At 56.7% G+C, this 16,121-nt stretch overlaps 2 protein-coding genes across 4 annotated transcripts; both read left to right on the top strand.

Moving 5' to 3' along the window:
- The first annotated feature begins 599 nt into the window (after positions 1-599).
- Positions 600-6,448, top strand: GJB3 (gap junction protein beta 3). 2 transcript variants are annotated; one of them, XM_045895463.3, is made up of 2 exons: positions 600-971; positions 4,482-6,447. In XM_045895463.3, the coding sequence occupies exon 2, from the start codon at positions 4,516-4,518 to the stop codon at positions 5,326-5,328; it is 813 nt and encodes a 270-aa protein (XP_045751419.1). In that variant the 5' UTR covers positions 600-971; positions 4,482-4,515; the 3' UTR covers positions 5,329-6,447. The 2 variants fall into 2 exon arrangements, with proteins under 2 accessions (XP_045751419.1, XP_064445577.1); XM_064589507.1 differs by lacking the exon at positions 600-971 and adding an exon at positions 984-1,212 and having other exon boundaries at positions 4,482-6,448.
- Positions 6,449-12,937: 6,489 nt separating this feature from the next.
- On the top strand, positions 12,938-15,764 carry GJA4 (gap junction protein alpha 4). 2 transcript variants are annotated; one of them, XM_045898135.3, is made up of 3 exons: positions 13,013-13,093; positions 13,330-13,368; positions 14,246-15,764. In XM_045898135.3, the coding sequence occupies exon 3, from the start codon at positions 14,263-14,265 to the stop codon at positions 15,262-15,264; it is 1,002 nt and encodes a 333-aa protein (XP_045754091.1). In that variant the 5' UTR covers positions 13,013-13,093; positions 13,330-13,368; positions 14,246-14,262; the 3' UTR covers positions 15,265-15,764. The 2 variants fall into 2 exon arrangements, with proteins under 2 accessions (XP_045754090.1, XP_045754091.1); XM_045898134.3 differs by lacking the exon at positions 13,330-13,368 and having other exon boundaries at positions 12,938-13,093.
- Positions 15,765-16,121: the final 357 nt, after the last annotated feature.

The raw sequence follows: 16,121 nt of genomic DNA, 5'->3' as shown, positions 1-16,121 counted from the left end.
AAAATGCCATGTATAGTCACCCTTGTGTTAGCAATAACAGTTCCATGGAGACAGTGGGAGGGCTCAGGCCCTCGTGTGACTAAGATCCCAGGACTCCCAGGGAGGCCAGAAACGCTGGGGTTTCTCCAAGGAGGCTGGGAAGGCTCCTTATCATAGCACACTAATAACCACGACAAAGCGTCCTTGTCCCCAGAGCCCAGCCCCTGCCTCCCAGCTGCAGGCCCGCCTCTTTCGGCAGAGTGTCTAGGGCAAGGGATCTCTCTGCCCCCAACACCCCCACCCCTACCCCCACAGGATCTGCCCCTGGGCATAACTGAGGCAACAACCTCTCCCTACCCGCCCTCACCCCTAGACAAAGGACCACCCCATCTCCTTTCCAGGCACCGGCTTCGCCGTGCCCCTTCCCTTGTGGACGCAGAGTCTGCGCCCCACCTGGTTCTCCAAAGGGCGCGTGCTTCCTTGGAGGACGCAGAGCCTGAGCCGGGGCCGCCGTGGACGGCCGTCGTGCCGGGAGGGCAGATCCCCACAGTGCCCCCTCCCCCCCTCCGCCCCCCCCCTCCCCCGCCAGCCGGGTCCAGGCCCTGGCGCCGGGCGGGGACAGTGACGGGCAGGGCGCGGGCTCGGTAGCAGTGGGAACGCGTGTGGGCGAGTCAGGATTGCAGGCCGTCCCGCGCCACGGCACTTCACAGTTTAGAGTGCCTCCCGCCCCTGATCTCATTGGAGCAGTGGCCACAGCCCTGCCCATGGCCACCGATGCCCCCATTTCCCACATGAAGAAACCGAGGCTCGGAGCAGCGACGGGGCCCTCGGAAGGCCGCCCCGGCAGCGGGTGGCGGCGACACTAGACGCGGACCCCCCAGCGGCCCGGCGGGCTCCCAGGTTCCTCCCCGACCTTCCTTCCCCTCTCCGCGCCTCCCCGGGCTGCGCCCGCCTCCCCGCCGCCGCGCGGGGCTCCCGGACGCGGGCTCCGGGTGAGTGCTGGGCGGGGGCCCCGGGACCCGAGCGCTCCCGGGCGACCCCGGGCGGGGTTGGGGGGGTGCAGGGGTCTCCCCCAGCACCCCCACTGCCTTCTCGCCGCTCGATTCTGGGCGGGGTGGGGGCTCCAGGGGCTGGAAGGCTCCGGGACACCCTCCCCTCCCACGTCCGCAAGCTCGCAAGCTGCCGGGGATGGAGGCGAAACTGGGGAAGGGGTGCGGCGGGTGGAGGAGGAAGGTAAGTTGAGGGGGGTGGTCGCGGCGGGGTCATTCTGGAGTGTGGCGGCAGCTCGGCGAGAATTGGTCCCCGGGCTAGGAAAAAGCGGATGGCTGGGTGGTGGTGCTGGGGGCCCGCTGGGGGTGATCAGACTGGTTCTGGGCTTGGAGGGAAATTCATTGCAGGTGAGTCGAGTCCCCGGGGTGTGTCAGGCGGGACTGGACAGACAGGACCGGAAGGTGGAAAGTGAGGACCCAGAAGGGGGCTGCGCCCCGATGGGTGTCCGGTGACAGGGCTCCTCTTCTCTGAGGGCTGGCAGACAGGGCTCCAACCACCACTTCAGTTTTTTTGAACTCCCACCAGGTGAGCGGTGGCTGGGGAGGAAATGGTCTTAGGATTTTTTTTTTTTAATTATTTTCTTTCTTTTTTTTTTTTAAGATTTTATTTATTTATTTGACAGAGAGAGAGACAGAGAGAGAGGGAACACAAGCAGGGGGAGTGGGAGAGAGAGAAGCAGGCTTCCCGCAGAGTGGGGAGCCCGATGTGGGGCTCGATCCCAGGACCCTGGGATCCTGACCTGAGCGGAAGGCAGTCGCCTAACGGACTGAGCCACCCAGGCGCCCGGTCTTATGATTCTTAAAATAGCTCAAGAAAGTAGGAATTCCTTCCTTTCAGAGATAAGGAATGGAGGTTAAAACTATCAAGGGATTCTTGGAAGTCACCAGGCTAGTAAGTGGCAGAGCTGAGGCTAGAATCCTGCCATGACTCCGAGCTCAATGCACATTCCACTGCCCCTCCCCAAAGGCCAGGTCTCAGAGGGGCAAGTGGGGGAGAAGAGGAGGGTCTCCTGGGATGAGGTCTTCTTCAGTCACGCCGTCCTGTTGGAGATTCCCAGAGAAGAGGCATCAGGAGAGCTGAGGTGTTGAGGAGCAACTGTGCCTTCTCCTTCTAGCGGGGGGGGGGGGGGGGGGGGGGGGGGGGATTCCTTCCGGCAAGCTATCTTGTCCACATCATTCCTGTCTACACCTCACAGCTCTTCCCTCCAAGCTGCCTGAGAAGTCAGCATGCATTTGTTTATTCACCCAGCCTTTACTGAGTATCTCCAATGTGCCAAGCACTAGGCATTAAATATAAAGCAATAAGCAAGACAGAGCTGACATTCTAGTAAGGGAGACAGATGATAAATAAGAACAACAACAAAAAAATAACAAGTATTTTACTTTCAAATGGTGATTAAATTCAAGGAAGAAAATAAAGGGGACAGGAGTGGAGTGACCTGGAGGGCAGGGGCTCCTAGATCCGGAGTAATCTGTGGAGGCCACTAAGATGATGTTTGAGCGGAGACCTCAGTGATGAGAAAGACCCAGCCATACAGGGTTCTGGAGAAAGAGCATTCCAGGCAGCAGGAATAATTGCAGAACCCCCAAATCTCCCAGTGTGGCCAGAGCAGAGAGAATCGGGGTGAGAAAATAAGAGAGGAGGGCAAGAATGTAGAATCTGGGGTTTAATTCTAAGTGTAACGTGAAGCTAGTAGAAAGTTTTAAACAAATGAGTGACATGATCCAATTTCATGGACTCTAAGGGCCCAGGACCGGATGATGAAAGGCCAGTGAGGAGGCTGTGGTAATAATACCAGCAAGAGTGATGGGGGCTTGAAGGAGGGTGGTAGCAGTGGAGGGGTGAGAAGCAGTCATGCAGGGTTTGGACCCACAGGCATTATGCTTGCTCAGAGTCACAAACCCAGCTCCAAGAGCGCCCACATGTGCACACAGGCCCACACATGCACATGGGGAGACTCATGTTCCCACACCCATGGCAGCACCCAGACACTAGATAAACTCATGCATACCCACCCGTCCACACCCTCTGAGTCATTCCAGCACTGGGAGAAAAATGTGTGATTCGGGGGCCTGAATACAGTATGTCTCTCTACCACAAAGCGCTGGCATCCGGCATGCCTGGGGGAGCTGGGCACAGGGAGCTCTGGCACAGGGAGGGGAGGTTGTCTCTAGAGTTTCCCTGGATCTGGTATGCCAGGAGCCAGACCATTATTACAGCCCCCATTCACCCCCAACCTGAGCTGGTCTCCCAACTCCACCACCTACTGACTGTGAGACCTTGGGGAGGTTATTTCTTCTCTCCAAGCCTGTTTCCTCTCCGTAGAATGGGGCTTATCCGGGAGGAAGAATTTCCTTCGCCCTCCAAACTCCTTCTAGCTGGACTAAGAATGAAATTGACATGAGACAAATTAACCGGAGTTTAATTTCATATGTACGGGGAATCCACACAGATACGAAATTCCAAAGACAGGCAAAATGAGGTATATATGTCATCCTGAACTAAAGAGAAGGGAATAGGGGTCAGGGACTTCAAAGGGAAGGAATACAATTCACAGAAGATGAAAATGAATAAATATTTGGGAAACAAATGTTTGCCAGGCCACTCAGAAACCATGGGATGTAGAGGACTTTGATCAAACAAGCCTTGCTAGGTTCCCCCCTGTCTACCATACCTAGTTCATATAAAAATGTAGTTATCTGTGGTGATAGCTCTCTTCCTGGAACCGGTCCTCTATATGAATTCTTTTAGGCAGTTGAAAGAGAGGTAAAGAGCTTTTCCTGAATCTGCTGGGTTTTGATTGCTTTTAAGTCAAAGCAATCGTCATGTCAAAGTGGCCTATTTTGGGGTGGCCTGCCCTTGGCCCCTACAGGCCCATAAGCCCACCCTCACAAGACAGTAGCAAGGCATGGATGAAGTAAGTTGCAAGACCCTGGCCTGGGGCAGGCATCCAGCAGAGAAGGGGAGAGGAGGTGGTGGAGAGCACGGCCCTGGCACCAAGAGCCCGACCTAGAATCCAACTGTAGTTTTAAATGAGTGACTTGCCCTCTCTAGATTTCACAATGAGTGGCCAGCATTTATTGAGCACTTACTCTGTGCTAAGTGCTTTACAACTGTTCTCTTCATCTATGAATGAGGAGCATAATAGTATCTATCTTGGGGTCATTATAAGGACTAAAGGAGATAATATTGCACCAAACGTTTAGCTTGGTGGCTGGCTCACAGTAAATGCTGCATAAATGGCCAACCTTCCTTCCCGCATACAAGCTCTGTGGTTACTTAACCTCTCTATGCCGCGCTCGGGCAGAGTAACAGCCCTGATCTCAAAGGGTCATTGGATGATCACATGAATCCATCCGCGTAAAGAACTCAGAACAGCACTTGGCACATAGGCAATGCTCCACAAATGTCCCCTGGTCATGAACATACAGCTTTTCCTTTTATTGTGTCAGGCGGGCACGGGCCCCGGCACCCCCGCCGGGCACCATGGACTGGAAGACGCTCCAGGCCCTGCTGAGCGGCGTGAACAAGTACTCCACGGCGTTCGGGCGCATCTGGCTGTCGGTGGTGTTCGTCTTCCGCGTGCTGGTGTACGTGGTGGCCGCAGAGCGCGTGTGGGGGGACGAGCAGAAGGACTTTGACTGCAACACCAAGCAGCCGGGCTGCACCAACGTCTGCTACGACAACTTCTTCCCCATTTCCAACATCCGCCTCTGGGCCCTGCAGCTCATCTTCGTCACGTGCCCCTCGCTGCTGGTCATCCTGCACGTGGCCTACCGCGAGGAGCGCGAGCGCCGCCACCGCCAGAAGCACGGGGACCAGTGCGCCAAGCTGTACGCCAACGCGGGCAAGAAGCATGGCGGCCTGTGGTGGACCTACTTGTTCAGCCTCGTCTTCAAGCTCGTCATCGAGTTCCTCTTCCTGTACGTGCTGCACACTCTCTGGCACGGCTTTGGCATGCCGCGCCTGGTGCAGTGCGCTCACGTGGCGCCCTGCCCCAACGTCGTGGACTGCTACATCGCCCGGCCCACCGAGAAGAAGGTCTTCACCTACTTCATGGTGGGGGCCTCTGCGGTCTGCATCGTGCTCACCATCTGCGAGATCTGCTACCTTATCTTCCACAGGGTCCTGCGGGACGTGAACAAGAACAAGTCCCCCAAAAGACGCAGCCTCCCATCCTCCACCAGCCGCGCCTCCACCTGCCGCTGCCACCACAAGCTGGTGGAGGCCGGGGAGCTGGGCTCCGACTCTGGTGACGACAAGAGGCACGCGTCAGCACCCGCCATGACCCCCATCTGACCACAGGCTGGGGAGCGGCCCTGGGGCTCCCACTGGGGACAGGTGGGGCAGGACTGCACTGGTGGAGGGGTCCGACAGGTGCTGGGTGCCCCCCCCCCCCTTTGAATTCCCTAATCTATCCAATTGCATTTCTGGCAGGCTTCCTGAGCACCGGGCACTGTGCTGTCTGCCTGGGTGTAAGTCTCCTACCCCAGAGCCGGCCAGCCCTGGGGGGGACAGACATTGAAACAAGCAAATTAGCTACTGCATGCAAGGGGACACTGAGGGGGCTTCTACCTAACCCAAGAGGGGGTGCTCAGGCAAGGCTTTGTTGAGGAAGTAATGTTTGAGAGACGTGGGAAGCACTTCCCAGCAGAGACAACAGCAGGTGCAGAGGCCTGGAGGCCACAAAGAGGGAGACGCTTGCCCTGGTTGGAGGCCCCAGATCAAAGGGAATCTCCATTTCCTTGGAGACTTCTGGGGCAGGAAGGAAGTAGTCTCTAAGCAGTGGGAGGTCTGAGGCCTGAGAGTGAGCTTGTGACGAGGAGCAGGGGGAGGTGACACCAGCCCCTGCCTGAGATATGCAGGGATCCTCCCGGTCCCCACTGCCTTCAGGGGAAGCCCCCCTCTGCCCAATCCTCCTCCCCGCAGGTTCAGACAGCTTTGCTCCCATCTTCTCCCCACAAATGTGCTCAACCTGGTGCCAGCCTCCCAGACCATGCTCCCAGAGACTCGAGGTAGATATTTCTTGAAATCAATAAAGGCTGTGTTTTATACAGGTTGGCTCCGTCCTCTGTTTTCCACTCCCACCCACGAGACCCTGAGGGCAGGGAAGGTAGCCCTCAGGAGGGGAGAGAGCTATATGTCTGTGGGTGAGGCTAGGATGGGGGCTGTGGCCAAGGCTGGAGCAGAAGCTGGGCTGGGGCGGGGGTGGATCCACGTGGGGATGTGGGGTGGAACCTCCCAATATATATGTTGTGATTATAGGTATGGTCACAAGAGGGCGCTGTGCTCCTTCTGCAACTGAGCTTCTAGCATTTATAGTGAGACCCTGACCTGAGCATGCGCAGGGTCAACTGTCCTCTCTGTGGACAAGTCACACCCCCTCCACCTTTATAACCCAATCACTGCCATCAACAACCCACATCCCCACCCTGTGTACACAAAATCCCGGTTATTCACACTCTCACTCCTTATATATGCTCACAACAGCCCGGTTGTCTCCTCTAAAGACGTGAGTCTCAGCGTCACTTGAACATTAGTCAGCTCCTTCCACTTTCCCTGAGCATTTTCAGCACATGAGGGCCCTGGCAGGATGTTGAGGCTGCACAGGGGAATAGGAGCTGAGCTCAAACAGCCCAGAGCCAGGGGCAGGGGGCGGCGCAGAAACACACTTGTCTTCTGCACTGACCAACTGCTGGAGTGGTTCACAGCCCCACTCCCAGCACCGTGTGGTGACCTGCAATTTAGAGGATACCAACATCCAGACCAGACCAGAGTGGGAAGCAAAAGGGGGTGCAGGGCTCTACTAATTCAGAAAAACACTTAGTGATCAGAGGCCAAGAGCCAGAAATCTAGGAGCAGTGAGCCAAGAGCCAATGCAGGCAGGGAGAGGGCAGATCACTGCGTCCACAGAACTGGCTGTGGTTCACCTTTGTTCTTACGTGCGGTCATTAGTGGGATGGGTAAGCCAGCAAAGCTTCAAGGGCCCGGGGTGGGCTGACACCCACCCCCTAGGTCTGAATCATAGCTTAACCACTTCATGACCAATGTCACTGCACTGTGGGCAAGCATTCAGGACTTCAGTCTTGTCATCAGAACAGTGAATTGCATCAGTCAGGGGTCCAACAAGAAACAGATGGCACAATCAAACCCAGTAACTTTCAAGAGTTTCCTTGAGGGATTGTTTTTAAAAGGTCTGGGCATGATTGGGGCGCCTGGGTGGCTCAGTTGGTTAGGTGTCCGACTCCTGATTTCGGTTCAGGTCATGATCTCAGGGTCATGAGATCGAGCCCCACATCAGGCTCCATACTGGGCATGGAGCCTGCTTGAGATTCTCTCTCCTCTCCCTCTGCCCCTCCCCCTGCTCGTGCTCCCTCTCTTTCTCTCTCTCTCTCTCTCTCTCAAAAGAAAAAAAAATCGAAGGGTATGGGCATAATTAAGGAAACCCACAAAGACCACTTCAGCGCCCTGGGGCTAGTGACAAGGTTGCCACAGACAGGGACCACATTGGAGCTGCAAGGATGCATTCAACCCGGTGACCAAATAAATCCCCCAACTTCACTTTCGCATCTCCTGCCCACTGGCCAGTGGCTCCCACCGACCCAGCCCAACCAGAATCCGGAGGGCAAGGGACCCCAGTGAGGCAGTCGGTAGGGCTCGGCCTCCCGGGGCACAGAGCAGGGTGGAGAGTTGATCCAAGGGGCAAGGGGACCATATTCAGCCTGGCAATCAGAACAGCACCTACTCCTAGGATGGTTGTAGAGATAAAAGGAGACACTGTAGGTAACACAGCAGTACGATGCTAATGTATCCAGTAAATATCCAGACACCAGCATGCTCGCTGCCCAGGCCACAGCACAGGTCAGACCCAGCTCGGACTGGATGATTGTAAAGGTCTCAGGGAAGGGTGATGTCTCCTACTTGCTGCCAGACATCCCAGCATCTTCCAGGATGGTTTCAGCTGCCTGGTCACCAGTGGCTTGGAGGTCAGAGCACCCGGAGGATGTCATCGGCTATCCCAGCACAATTGATCTTCTCCAGGCTGTGGATGAGGACCGTGGATGATGGAATGTCCCCGCTCTGTGTGTCCCACCTGTGGCCTGAGAGCTGTTCTGAGCGGGGCAGCTCACTCTTCCCATCCAGGATGTGTTCACCATCCAGAGTCCCCAGCACACCAGGCTGTCACCACAAGGTGGCTCTCATGTCCCCCGGCCTTCTCCTCTCGGGGCCCACACTTCTGTCTCCTTCCCCATCGCATGAGGATTCACTTGATCAGATCCTTCCCCATCGCATGAGGATTCACTTGCAAGCTTCCTTCCAACACGGATAGGATAGATTTAGATTTCAGATACACAGCCCTCACAGCCCCACCTACTGCAGGAAGCTGCCCCACCACGCAGCCCAAGATAAACATTGTCTCGTATTCACCACCCAGGTCCAAGCCTCCTATTACAGATTGAATGTTTGTGTCCTCCCAAAATTCATACACTGAAATCCTAATTTCCAATGTGATGGCATCGGGAAGTGGGACCCTTTCAAGATGGAGCCCTCAAGAATGGGATGAGTGCCCTTAGAAGAAGAGACACACGAGGGATGAGCTTTCTCTCTTCACCATGTAAGACACCATGAGAAGCCAGCCCTGCGGAAACCGGGAAGAGGGTCTTCACCAAGAACCCAACCATGCCGGCACCCCAATCTTAGACTTGCAGCCTCCAGAACTGCGAGAAGTAAATTTCCATGGTCTGCTCCCCGCCCCCAGTCCGCGGTATTCTGTTCTAGCAGCCTGAGCTAAAACAACCACATCATCTCACCCCTGGATTACTACAACAAGGCCCCTGCTTCCTGCCCTCACCCTGGGGAAGCAGAAGAATGGGAAGGAGAGGGAGCAGGATGGAGCGACAAGACATGTGGCAGGGCGCAGTGTCCATTCAACAAAGATGGTCCTTGAAAGGAGTCCCTGACCCCCGCTTGGCTCAGTCCCTGCCTGGGGCCACCCCACAGCTGGAGCAGACCCAAGAGAGCTAGCAGCTGGAGGCTGTCAGCTGCCCAGATTCCCGCAGCGGGGTAACAAGACCTGCCATGAAGGGGGAGGGCTGCATTCGCCACTCACGCCCTCAGTCTACTCTCTGCACCACAGTCCTGGTGAGCCTGTAAAACCCAAGTCAGGCCATGTTGCTCCCCTGCCCAAACCTCCTGAGACACCTCACAGGGGCTTCGAGGGGCCTCTAAGATCTGCCCCACCCCACACCTTCCATGTTCTCCAGCATGCTTCTTTTGCTCACCTCACTCCAGCCACACTGACCTCCTTGCTGTCCCTCAAGCAGGAAACACCAGGCACGCTCCTGTCTCAGGGCCTTTGCACTCTCCGTTCCCTCCTCCAACAGGCTCTTTCCCCCAGAGAGCCACAGGGCTCCCTCCCTTCCCTCACGTTATGCATCAGATGTCAGCCCCTTAGTGAGAGTATCTCCTCTCTTCTATTCAACATCAAAACGGCACCCCCTGCACCCTCCACCCTCCCTCCCTCCCTGCTTTCCACATAGCATTGATCACCATTGAGCAGGTTCTGTGTTCTGTCTCCCCATAGCTAGAGTATAAAATCCACAAGGACAGGGACATTGGTTGTCATCCCCTGGATGGTCTCCAGTGTCTAAGACAGTGCCACAGCACCCAGTGGGTGGGTGCTCAGTTCAAATCTGTTGAATTAGTAAATTCATATATGGGCCTGGTGCCCTGCTAGGTGCTGGGGATGTAAGCAAGACCCACTGCCTGCTCTCAAGGGGGCCCGCAGTCTAATGGGGCAGGATGGGAGGGGGTAGACACAGGTAAATGATGCACCTAGGGCAGGAGGAGGGGAAATGGGGAGTTGTTTAACTGGTACAGAGTTTCAGATTTGCAAGATGAAAAAGCTCTGGAGGGGCGCCTGGGTGGCTCAGTCGTTAAGCGCCTGCCTTCGGCTCAGGTCATGATCCCAGGGTCCTGGGATGGAGCCCCACATCGGGCTCCCTGCTCAGCGGGAAGCCTGCTTCTCCCTCTCCCACTCCCCCTGCTTGTGTACCCTCTCTTGCTGTGTCTCCCTCTGTCCAATAAATAAAATCTTAAAAAAAAAAAAAAAAAGGAAAGGAAAGGAAAAGTTCTGGAGTTCTGTCCCTCAGCAGTGGGAATGTACTTAACACTACTAATAGTACATTTTTAAATGGTTAAGACAGTAAATTCTAGGGCGCCTGGGTGGCTCAGATGGTTAAGCGTCTGCCTTCGGCTCAGGTCATGATCCCAGGGTCCTGGGATCGAGTCCCGCATCGGGCTCCCTGCTCCTTGGGAGCCTGGTTCTCCCTCTGCCTCTCTCTCTCTCTTTCTGTCTCTCATGAATAAATAAATAAAATCTTTAAAAAAAAAAAAAAAAAAGACAGTAAATTCTATGTTACATGTTTTTTGGTAAAAAAAAAACAAAACATTAAGGAAAGAATTTTAAAAAACAACAACAAATTCCCAAAATAAAACAATGTACCCAGGAGCAGTACCTGAGCCGCTGACAGCACAAAGGCTCACCTAAGCCGGTGGAGGCAGAGGCCGGCAAGGGGACTTGTGGGAGAAGGCGACATAGAGCAAAATCCTGGAAGACTCCCAGGTTCAGCTTGTGAGGGTGCTCCAGGCAGAGGGAACATGCAGACACAGGCAGAGTGCGTGGAGAACCACAGTAATAAGGGCAGCTGAATCAGAGAGTGAAATGGGGAGAGGGATGAGGCTGGAGAAGGCAATGGGGAGCCACAGAAGGGTTCTAAGCAAGGCAGTGTGCAGTCAGATCTCTGGGGAAAGGTGGAGGCTGGAGGCCAGGAGACCAGCTAGGAGGCCATTGAGACAGTGGCCCATAAACAGGATCAGAGCGGTGGGAAGAGAGGGAGGTGTGGGGTTCCAGGGATGTCTCCCAGGTGGAGTGGCCAGGTTGTGGGGATTGTCTTGGCTGATTCTGCTCTGCTTTTCCTTAGAAAGGGGCCTGGTCATTCAAACCCTGATCCCCAGAGCCCCTGAGGAAGGGCTGAAAATAGGGTGAGGGGCCTTGCTGTCTCTACCTGCTCCTCCCTCGTTCCAGTAGATGGGATCAGAAAGGCTTGGGAGAGCCTGGGCCCAGCAGCAGGAGGGGAACTCTGGGATCCTAGGTTGTCTTGGGGGCGTGGTAAGAAGCCGCCTCCAGGGACCTCCGTTCTCATGCCCTCAGGGGTCAGAACTAAGTGGGTGCAGTTGTCAGCTTTGGAAATCCAGGAGGCTCTGCTCAGCCTGGCCCTGAGGGACCGGCCTGGAAGAAGAAGCCAGTTCAGCCTGATCCTGAAGTTTTGAGGTCTGAGCCAAGCCCACCACACTTGCTGCCCCGAAAGTCTCCCTACTAGGGCTGAAGGCAGGATCCTCAGGGCCCCAGCCCTGGGGCACTGGGAGTCCAAGGACTGAATCCTGTTGTGGAAAAACAAGGACCTTTCTGCCACCTGCCCCAGGTCTCAGCCCCCACCTCCCACATTCCCTTTCCTTAGCTGCCCCGTCCCCCCAACGCTCCATCCCTGAGCTTCCTTCCCCTCAGCCCTGTCTGCCCCCACCAAGACCAACCCACAGACCCCTTTTGGCCACAACTGTTTTGCCATGTTTTGAGCCACCACTCACTTGAAAACTCTCTGTGTACCAATATTATGCTATGTGCTGATTGGATCTCCTATCAACCCTACACAATAGGAAGCATTACTATCCCCATTCTACAAAGGAAAAAACTGAGGCACAGGAGTCAACAGCAAAGTCTCAACTTCTAGGCTCTTCTGCCTCTGCCCAGCAAAGTCTCAGCACCCAAGTCTTTGCAACCCTTGGCCTTTGCTCATGTTGCTCCTTCAGACTAGAACGATCCCCCCAGCCCTCTCAACCGGCTAATTGAGTCTCCTCCAGGAAGTGCTCCTAACCAAGTCCACTCTGAGTCACCCTGTAGTTCTCAGGAAAACCTTGCATATTCACAACTTTACCCTTACCCAAGGGCTGAGATGCTCAGTTCCTGCCTCCTGTACCAGCCAGTGTGAGCAGAGGCCAGAGACCACACGTGGCTGGTTTATGGCCAAGTCCCCGGCTCCACTTAGAATGCCTGCTACACAGCAGACCCCCATCAATGTTCATCCACAGGGTGATGCCTGAGTGAACGCGGGGGGGGGAGTTCCGCCCACCTCTTTAATTGTTTTGGGTGCCCCCACCCCCCTTTAGAGGCATGAGGATGGGATCCAAACTAAAGGTGGGGAGCCCCTCCTCTTCGGTCTCCAGTGACTTCTGGAAGTTGCCTAGTGACCTCTGATCGCCTGCCCAGGAGTGGGGATGTTTGAGAATTCGGCAAGCATTCCGGTTGGGTTGAGAGCCCAGCTCCACCACAGATGCTAGGGAGGGCAGATATAACCCGTCTCTCCCAGTGTGGTTCCCCAGGTCCTGATGAGCCTCCATTGCCAAGTCCTGGCACAGTGCGGGGCACACTGAGGCCACCTAAAAAATGAGTGGCCTTCTCCCTCCTTTCTTCCCACCGAGGGCAAGAGGCCCCCAAGTCAAGGAAAGGCCCTTCCCTGGAGGCCCCCACACCCTCATCCCCATCTGCCCATCCCCCACAGCCCTCAGATCAGGTGCAGGATCAGAAAGTTCTTGCTATGAACCTTTCAAATCCAGCCACCCTGAAAACACTTGGCCCTGGAGAACTCCTGAACTCCCCGGAGAAACAGGCTGGGAGGGTTACCGGCCGGAAGACGGCGCCGAGGGCGAAGAAGGGGACGCCAGAGGCTTCTCGAGCCCCCTCCACCCCCCCCCCCCGAATTCTCAGTGCCACCTCCAGGGCCCCTTCCTTGAGCGCGGCTTCACGGAGTCTGCACCTCCTCGCCCCCGCCCCCCGCTCTGAAAAGCGCCCCGCCGCCCTCCCGCCGCGCTTCCTGCCCCCACCCCGCCCCTCCGCGCTATTTAAGGCGCCCCCGCCGCCCGGCGCCGTCCAGCAGGGCTCCCGCGGGCGCCGCTCCACCGTCGCGCTTCCCCGCCGCCACTGGGCAGCCACGCAAGCAGGCAGGCGGTGAGTAGGGTTGGGGGGCGGGGGGGGGGACCGGGGCGCCACCTGCCAGCGAGCGAGCGGGGGACACGTCTGCCTCCGGCCAGGGGCTGAGGGTGGCTGCGGGGTCCGGGGGGAGCCCCAAGGGCTAGGCTTACCCAGCCTGCCTGTGGCCAGGCTCTCTGCTAAGCCACGTTCCAACCTTCTTTCAGTGTGTTCTTACTACCCTAGGAGGTAAGAGTATTATTTCCATTTTACAGGAGAGGATGCTCAGGTGCTAAGGTTGACACTTCCCCAAGGTTAGTTCACAAGAGGGAGTGAGGACCGAAGTCTGATTCCACAGCCTGGCTCTAAACAGCCTTGCTCCAAGGAAGAAGCACCTCCTCTGCATCCTTCCCTGCATTTCTCCCCCCAGTTCTCCGCTCCCCTTCCCTCCCTTCCCCAATGTTCTGGGAACTTTGTGGCCTGTGCCTCCACTCTGCTATGACAATTCTTTTAAGAGTTAAGAATTTGGCAGCAACAGCTTGGGGGATGGGGGAAGGATGGAGAAAGGGGAGAGTATCAGTGTCCATGCTTAAGTGGCAGGTGGTCACTATTGCTGACAGGTGGGACTATTACAGGATGCTGCCTTTAGCATCTAACACCCGTCCCACAAGCTCAAAGGTTAGAGTGAGGGCAGCTGGGTGAGCTACAATGGGCAGAAGAGTGGGGAGCCGAGGCTTTGGGCCCCCTGAGAAGCTGAAGATAGCACCACCCCCACCCCCACAATCTGGAGACAGACAGCCTGTCATGAGCAAAGGAAGGAGGGGCATAGCACAGCTGTGTGACCTTAGGTAAGTTCCTCAAGTTCTCTGTTCCCATTAGCTCAGGAGCCTCAACGTGATCCAAATCTTGAGCTGTGTCATCCTGGGACAATGGCTGGGAACAAGAGGGACACAGGTGTATGACAAGACAAGGACCCTAGCTGTATTTTGTCAGAGCTTAGTAGCCATCATCCAAAGATCAGCTTTTAGTCCTGACCACCCTGCTGCGTGTGAGCCCCCAGGCCAGTCCCTCCCCCTCCTTGAGCCTCAGTGTCTCTGTAGGCAAAATGGGCATGGCCAACCTCCCCGCAGGCTTGTTGCTAGGACAACCGAGGAGGATGCCATGCTGACAGCATCCTCTGTGTCCCTGCAGACGGAGGCCGGGGAGCCATGGGCGACTGGAGCTTCCTCGAGAAGCTGCTGGACCAGGTCCAGGAGCATTCCACCGTGGTGGGCAAGATCTGGCTGACGGTGCTTTTCATCTTCCGCATCCTCATCCTGGGCCTGGCTGGTGAGTCGGTGTGGGGCGACGAGCAGTCCGATTTCGAGTGTAACACGGCCCAGCCGGGCTGCACCAACGTCTGCTATGACCAGGCCTTCCCAATCTCCCACATCCGCTACTGGGTGCTGCAGTTCCTGTTCGTCAGCACGCCCACCCTGGTCTACCTGGGCCATGTCATCTACCTGTCTCGGCGCGAGGAGCGGCTGCGGCAGAAGGAGGGGGAGCTGCGGGCGCTGCCAGCCAAGGACCCACACGTGGAGCGGGCACTGGCAGCCATCGAGCGTCAGATGGCCAAGATCTCGGTGGCGGAGGACGGTCGCCTGCGCATCCGAGGGGCGCTCATGGGCACCTACGTGGCCAGCGTGCTCTGCAAAAGCGTGCTAGAGGCTGGCTTCCTGTACGGCCAGTGGCGTCTCTACGGCTGGACCATGGAGCCCGTGTTCGTGTGCCAACGGGCACCCTGCCCCTACCTCGTAGACTGCTTCGTCTCGCGGCCCACGGAGAAGACCATCTTCATCATCTTCATGCTGGTGGTCGGCATCGTCTCCCTGGTGCTTAACCTGCTGGAGTTGGCTCACCTGCTATGCCGCTGCCTCAGCCGGGGGATGAGGGCCCAGCGGGGCCAGGATGTCCCCCTGACCCAGCGCACCTCCTCGGAGCCCTACGCTGACCGGGTCTTCTTCTACCTCCCCATGGGCGAGGGACCCTCGTCCCCACCGTGCCCCACCTACAATGGGCTCTCATCCAGTGAGCAGAACTGGGCCAATCTGACGACAGAAGAGAGGCTGGCTTCTTCCAGGGCCCCCCTCTTCCTGGACCCACCTCCCGAGAGTGGCCAGAAATCCCCCAGTCGCCCCAGCAGCTCTGCTTCCAAGAAGCAGTATGTGTAGGGGCCTGGGGCTTCTGTCACCCAGCAGAGGGGCCCCGGGAAGTCTGGCTGCCTTGAATGTCCTCTCCTGGAAGACTGCAAGGATGAGGGAGGCAGGGGAAGCAGGTGCTTGCTGGCCACGGGGGCCTCATTGCAGCCTGTTTTTGAACACGTAGGGCCTTCCTGGTGAGCAGAGGGCACCATGGTTTCCCCTCCAGAACATGACTTTGCCCCAGGCATGGACCGAGCCAGCTTGGGGTGCTCTTGGCCAAGGGTGTTGTGGCGCCTCTGGACTCTTTCACCTGGTTCAGAGCAAACCCGGAGCCAATTTTACCCCACCCTCATGGGAGATTCACCTCTGCCCACGTTGCCCTCACAGGAGAAGGCTGGTCGAGGCTGCTGGGTCGGCCTTGATCACACGCACAGAGCCTGTGCTGGAGCTGGCCCTGTCAAGGTGTCTCGTTCTCACTCCTTCCTAGTTCCACTGTTTATGCTTCTAAAATAAACAAGACTTGATCACAAGCTAGGTGTGTACCAATGCTGTCGCGATGTGCCTCCAAGGGCTGGGGGGCAGTGGCTTTGCCCATCTCCCTTTTCTTGGCAGTCGTTCATGATCTCTGACCTCTGCAACCCCAACTCCACCCAGCACCTTAAACCCTCACGCCCCTACATCCTGCTTCTCAGCAGCCCTGAGTTCTAAACACTCATATTTTGAAAGGCCTCTGCCACGGTCCTCCTCTTTCCATCCCCACTACCTAGTCCCCCAAAACAGCCAGAGCTGCGTCAGTCCCCACCCCGCCCCATGGCCATTCAGTGCCCTGGCCACACTGGGTGCAGTGCACCCCCATACTGGACACTCTGCTACCCAAGCATGCCTGC

The sequence above is a fragment of the Mirounga angustirostris genome, unplaced genomic scaffold (genome assembly GCF_029215605.1).
Source record: "Mirounga angustirostris isolate CCGP_5_RB_7025 unplaced genomic scaffold, mMirAng1.0.hap1 SCAF_4, whole genome shotgun sequence".
Taxonomy (NCBI): Eukaryota; Metazoa; Chordata; class Mammalia; order Carnivora; family Phocidae; genus Mirounga; species Mirounga angustirostris.
This window is presented reverse-complemented; position numbering and strand designations above follow the sequence as displayed.

What these genes read in the sequence shown, in the direction of transcription:
- GJB3 (XM_064589507.1), top strand. Translation starts at nt 4,516, where the DNA reads ATGGACTGGAAGACGCTCCAGGCCCTGCTGAGCGGCGTGAACAAGTAC.
- GJA4 (XM_045898134.3), top strand. Translation starts at nt 14,263, where the DNA reads ATGGGCGACTGGAGCTTCCTCGAGAAGCTGCTGGACCAGGTCCAGGAG.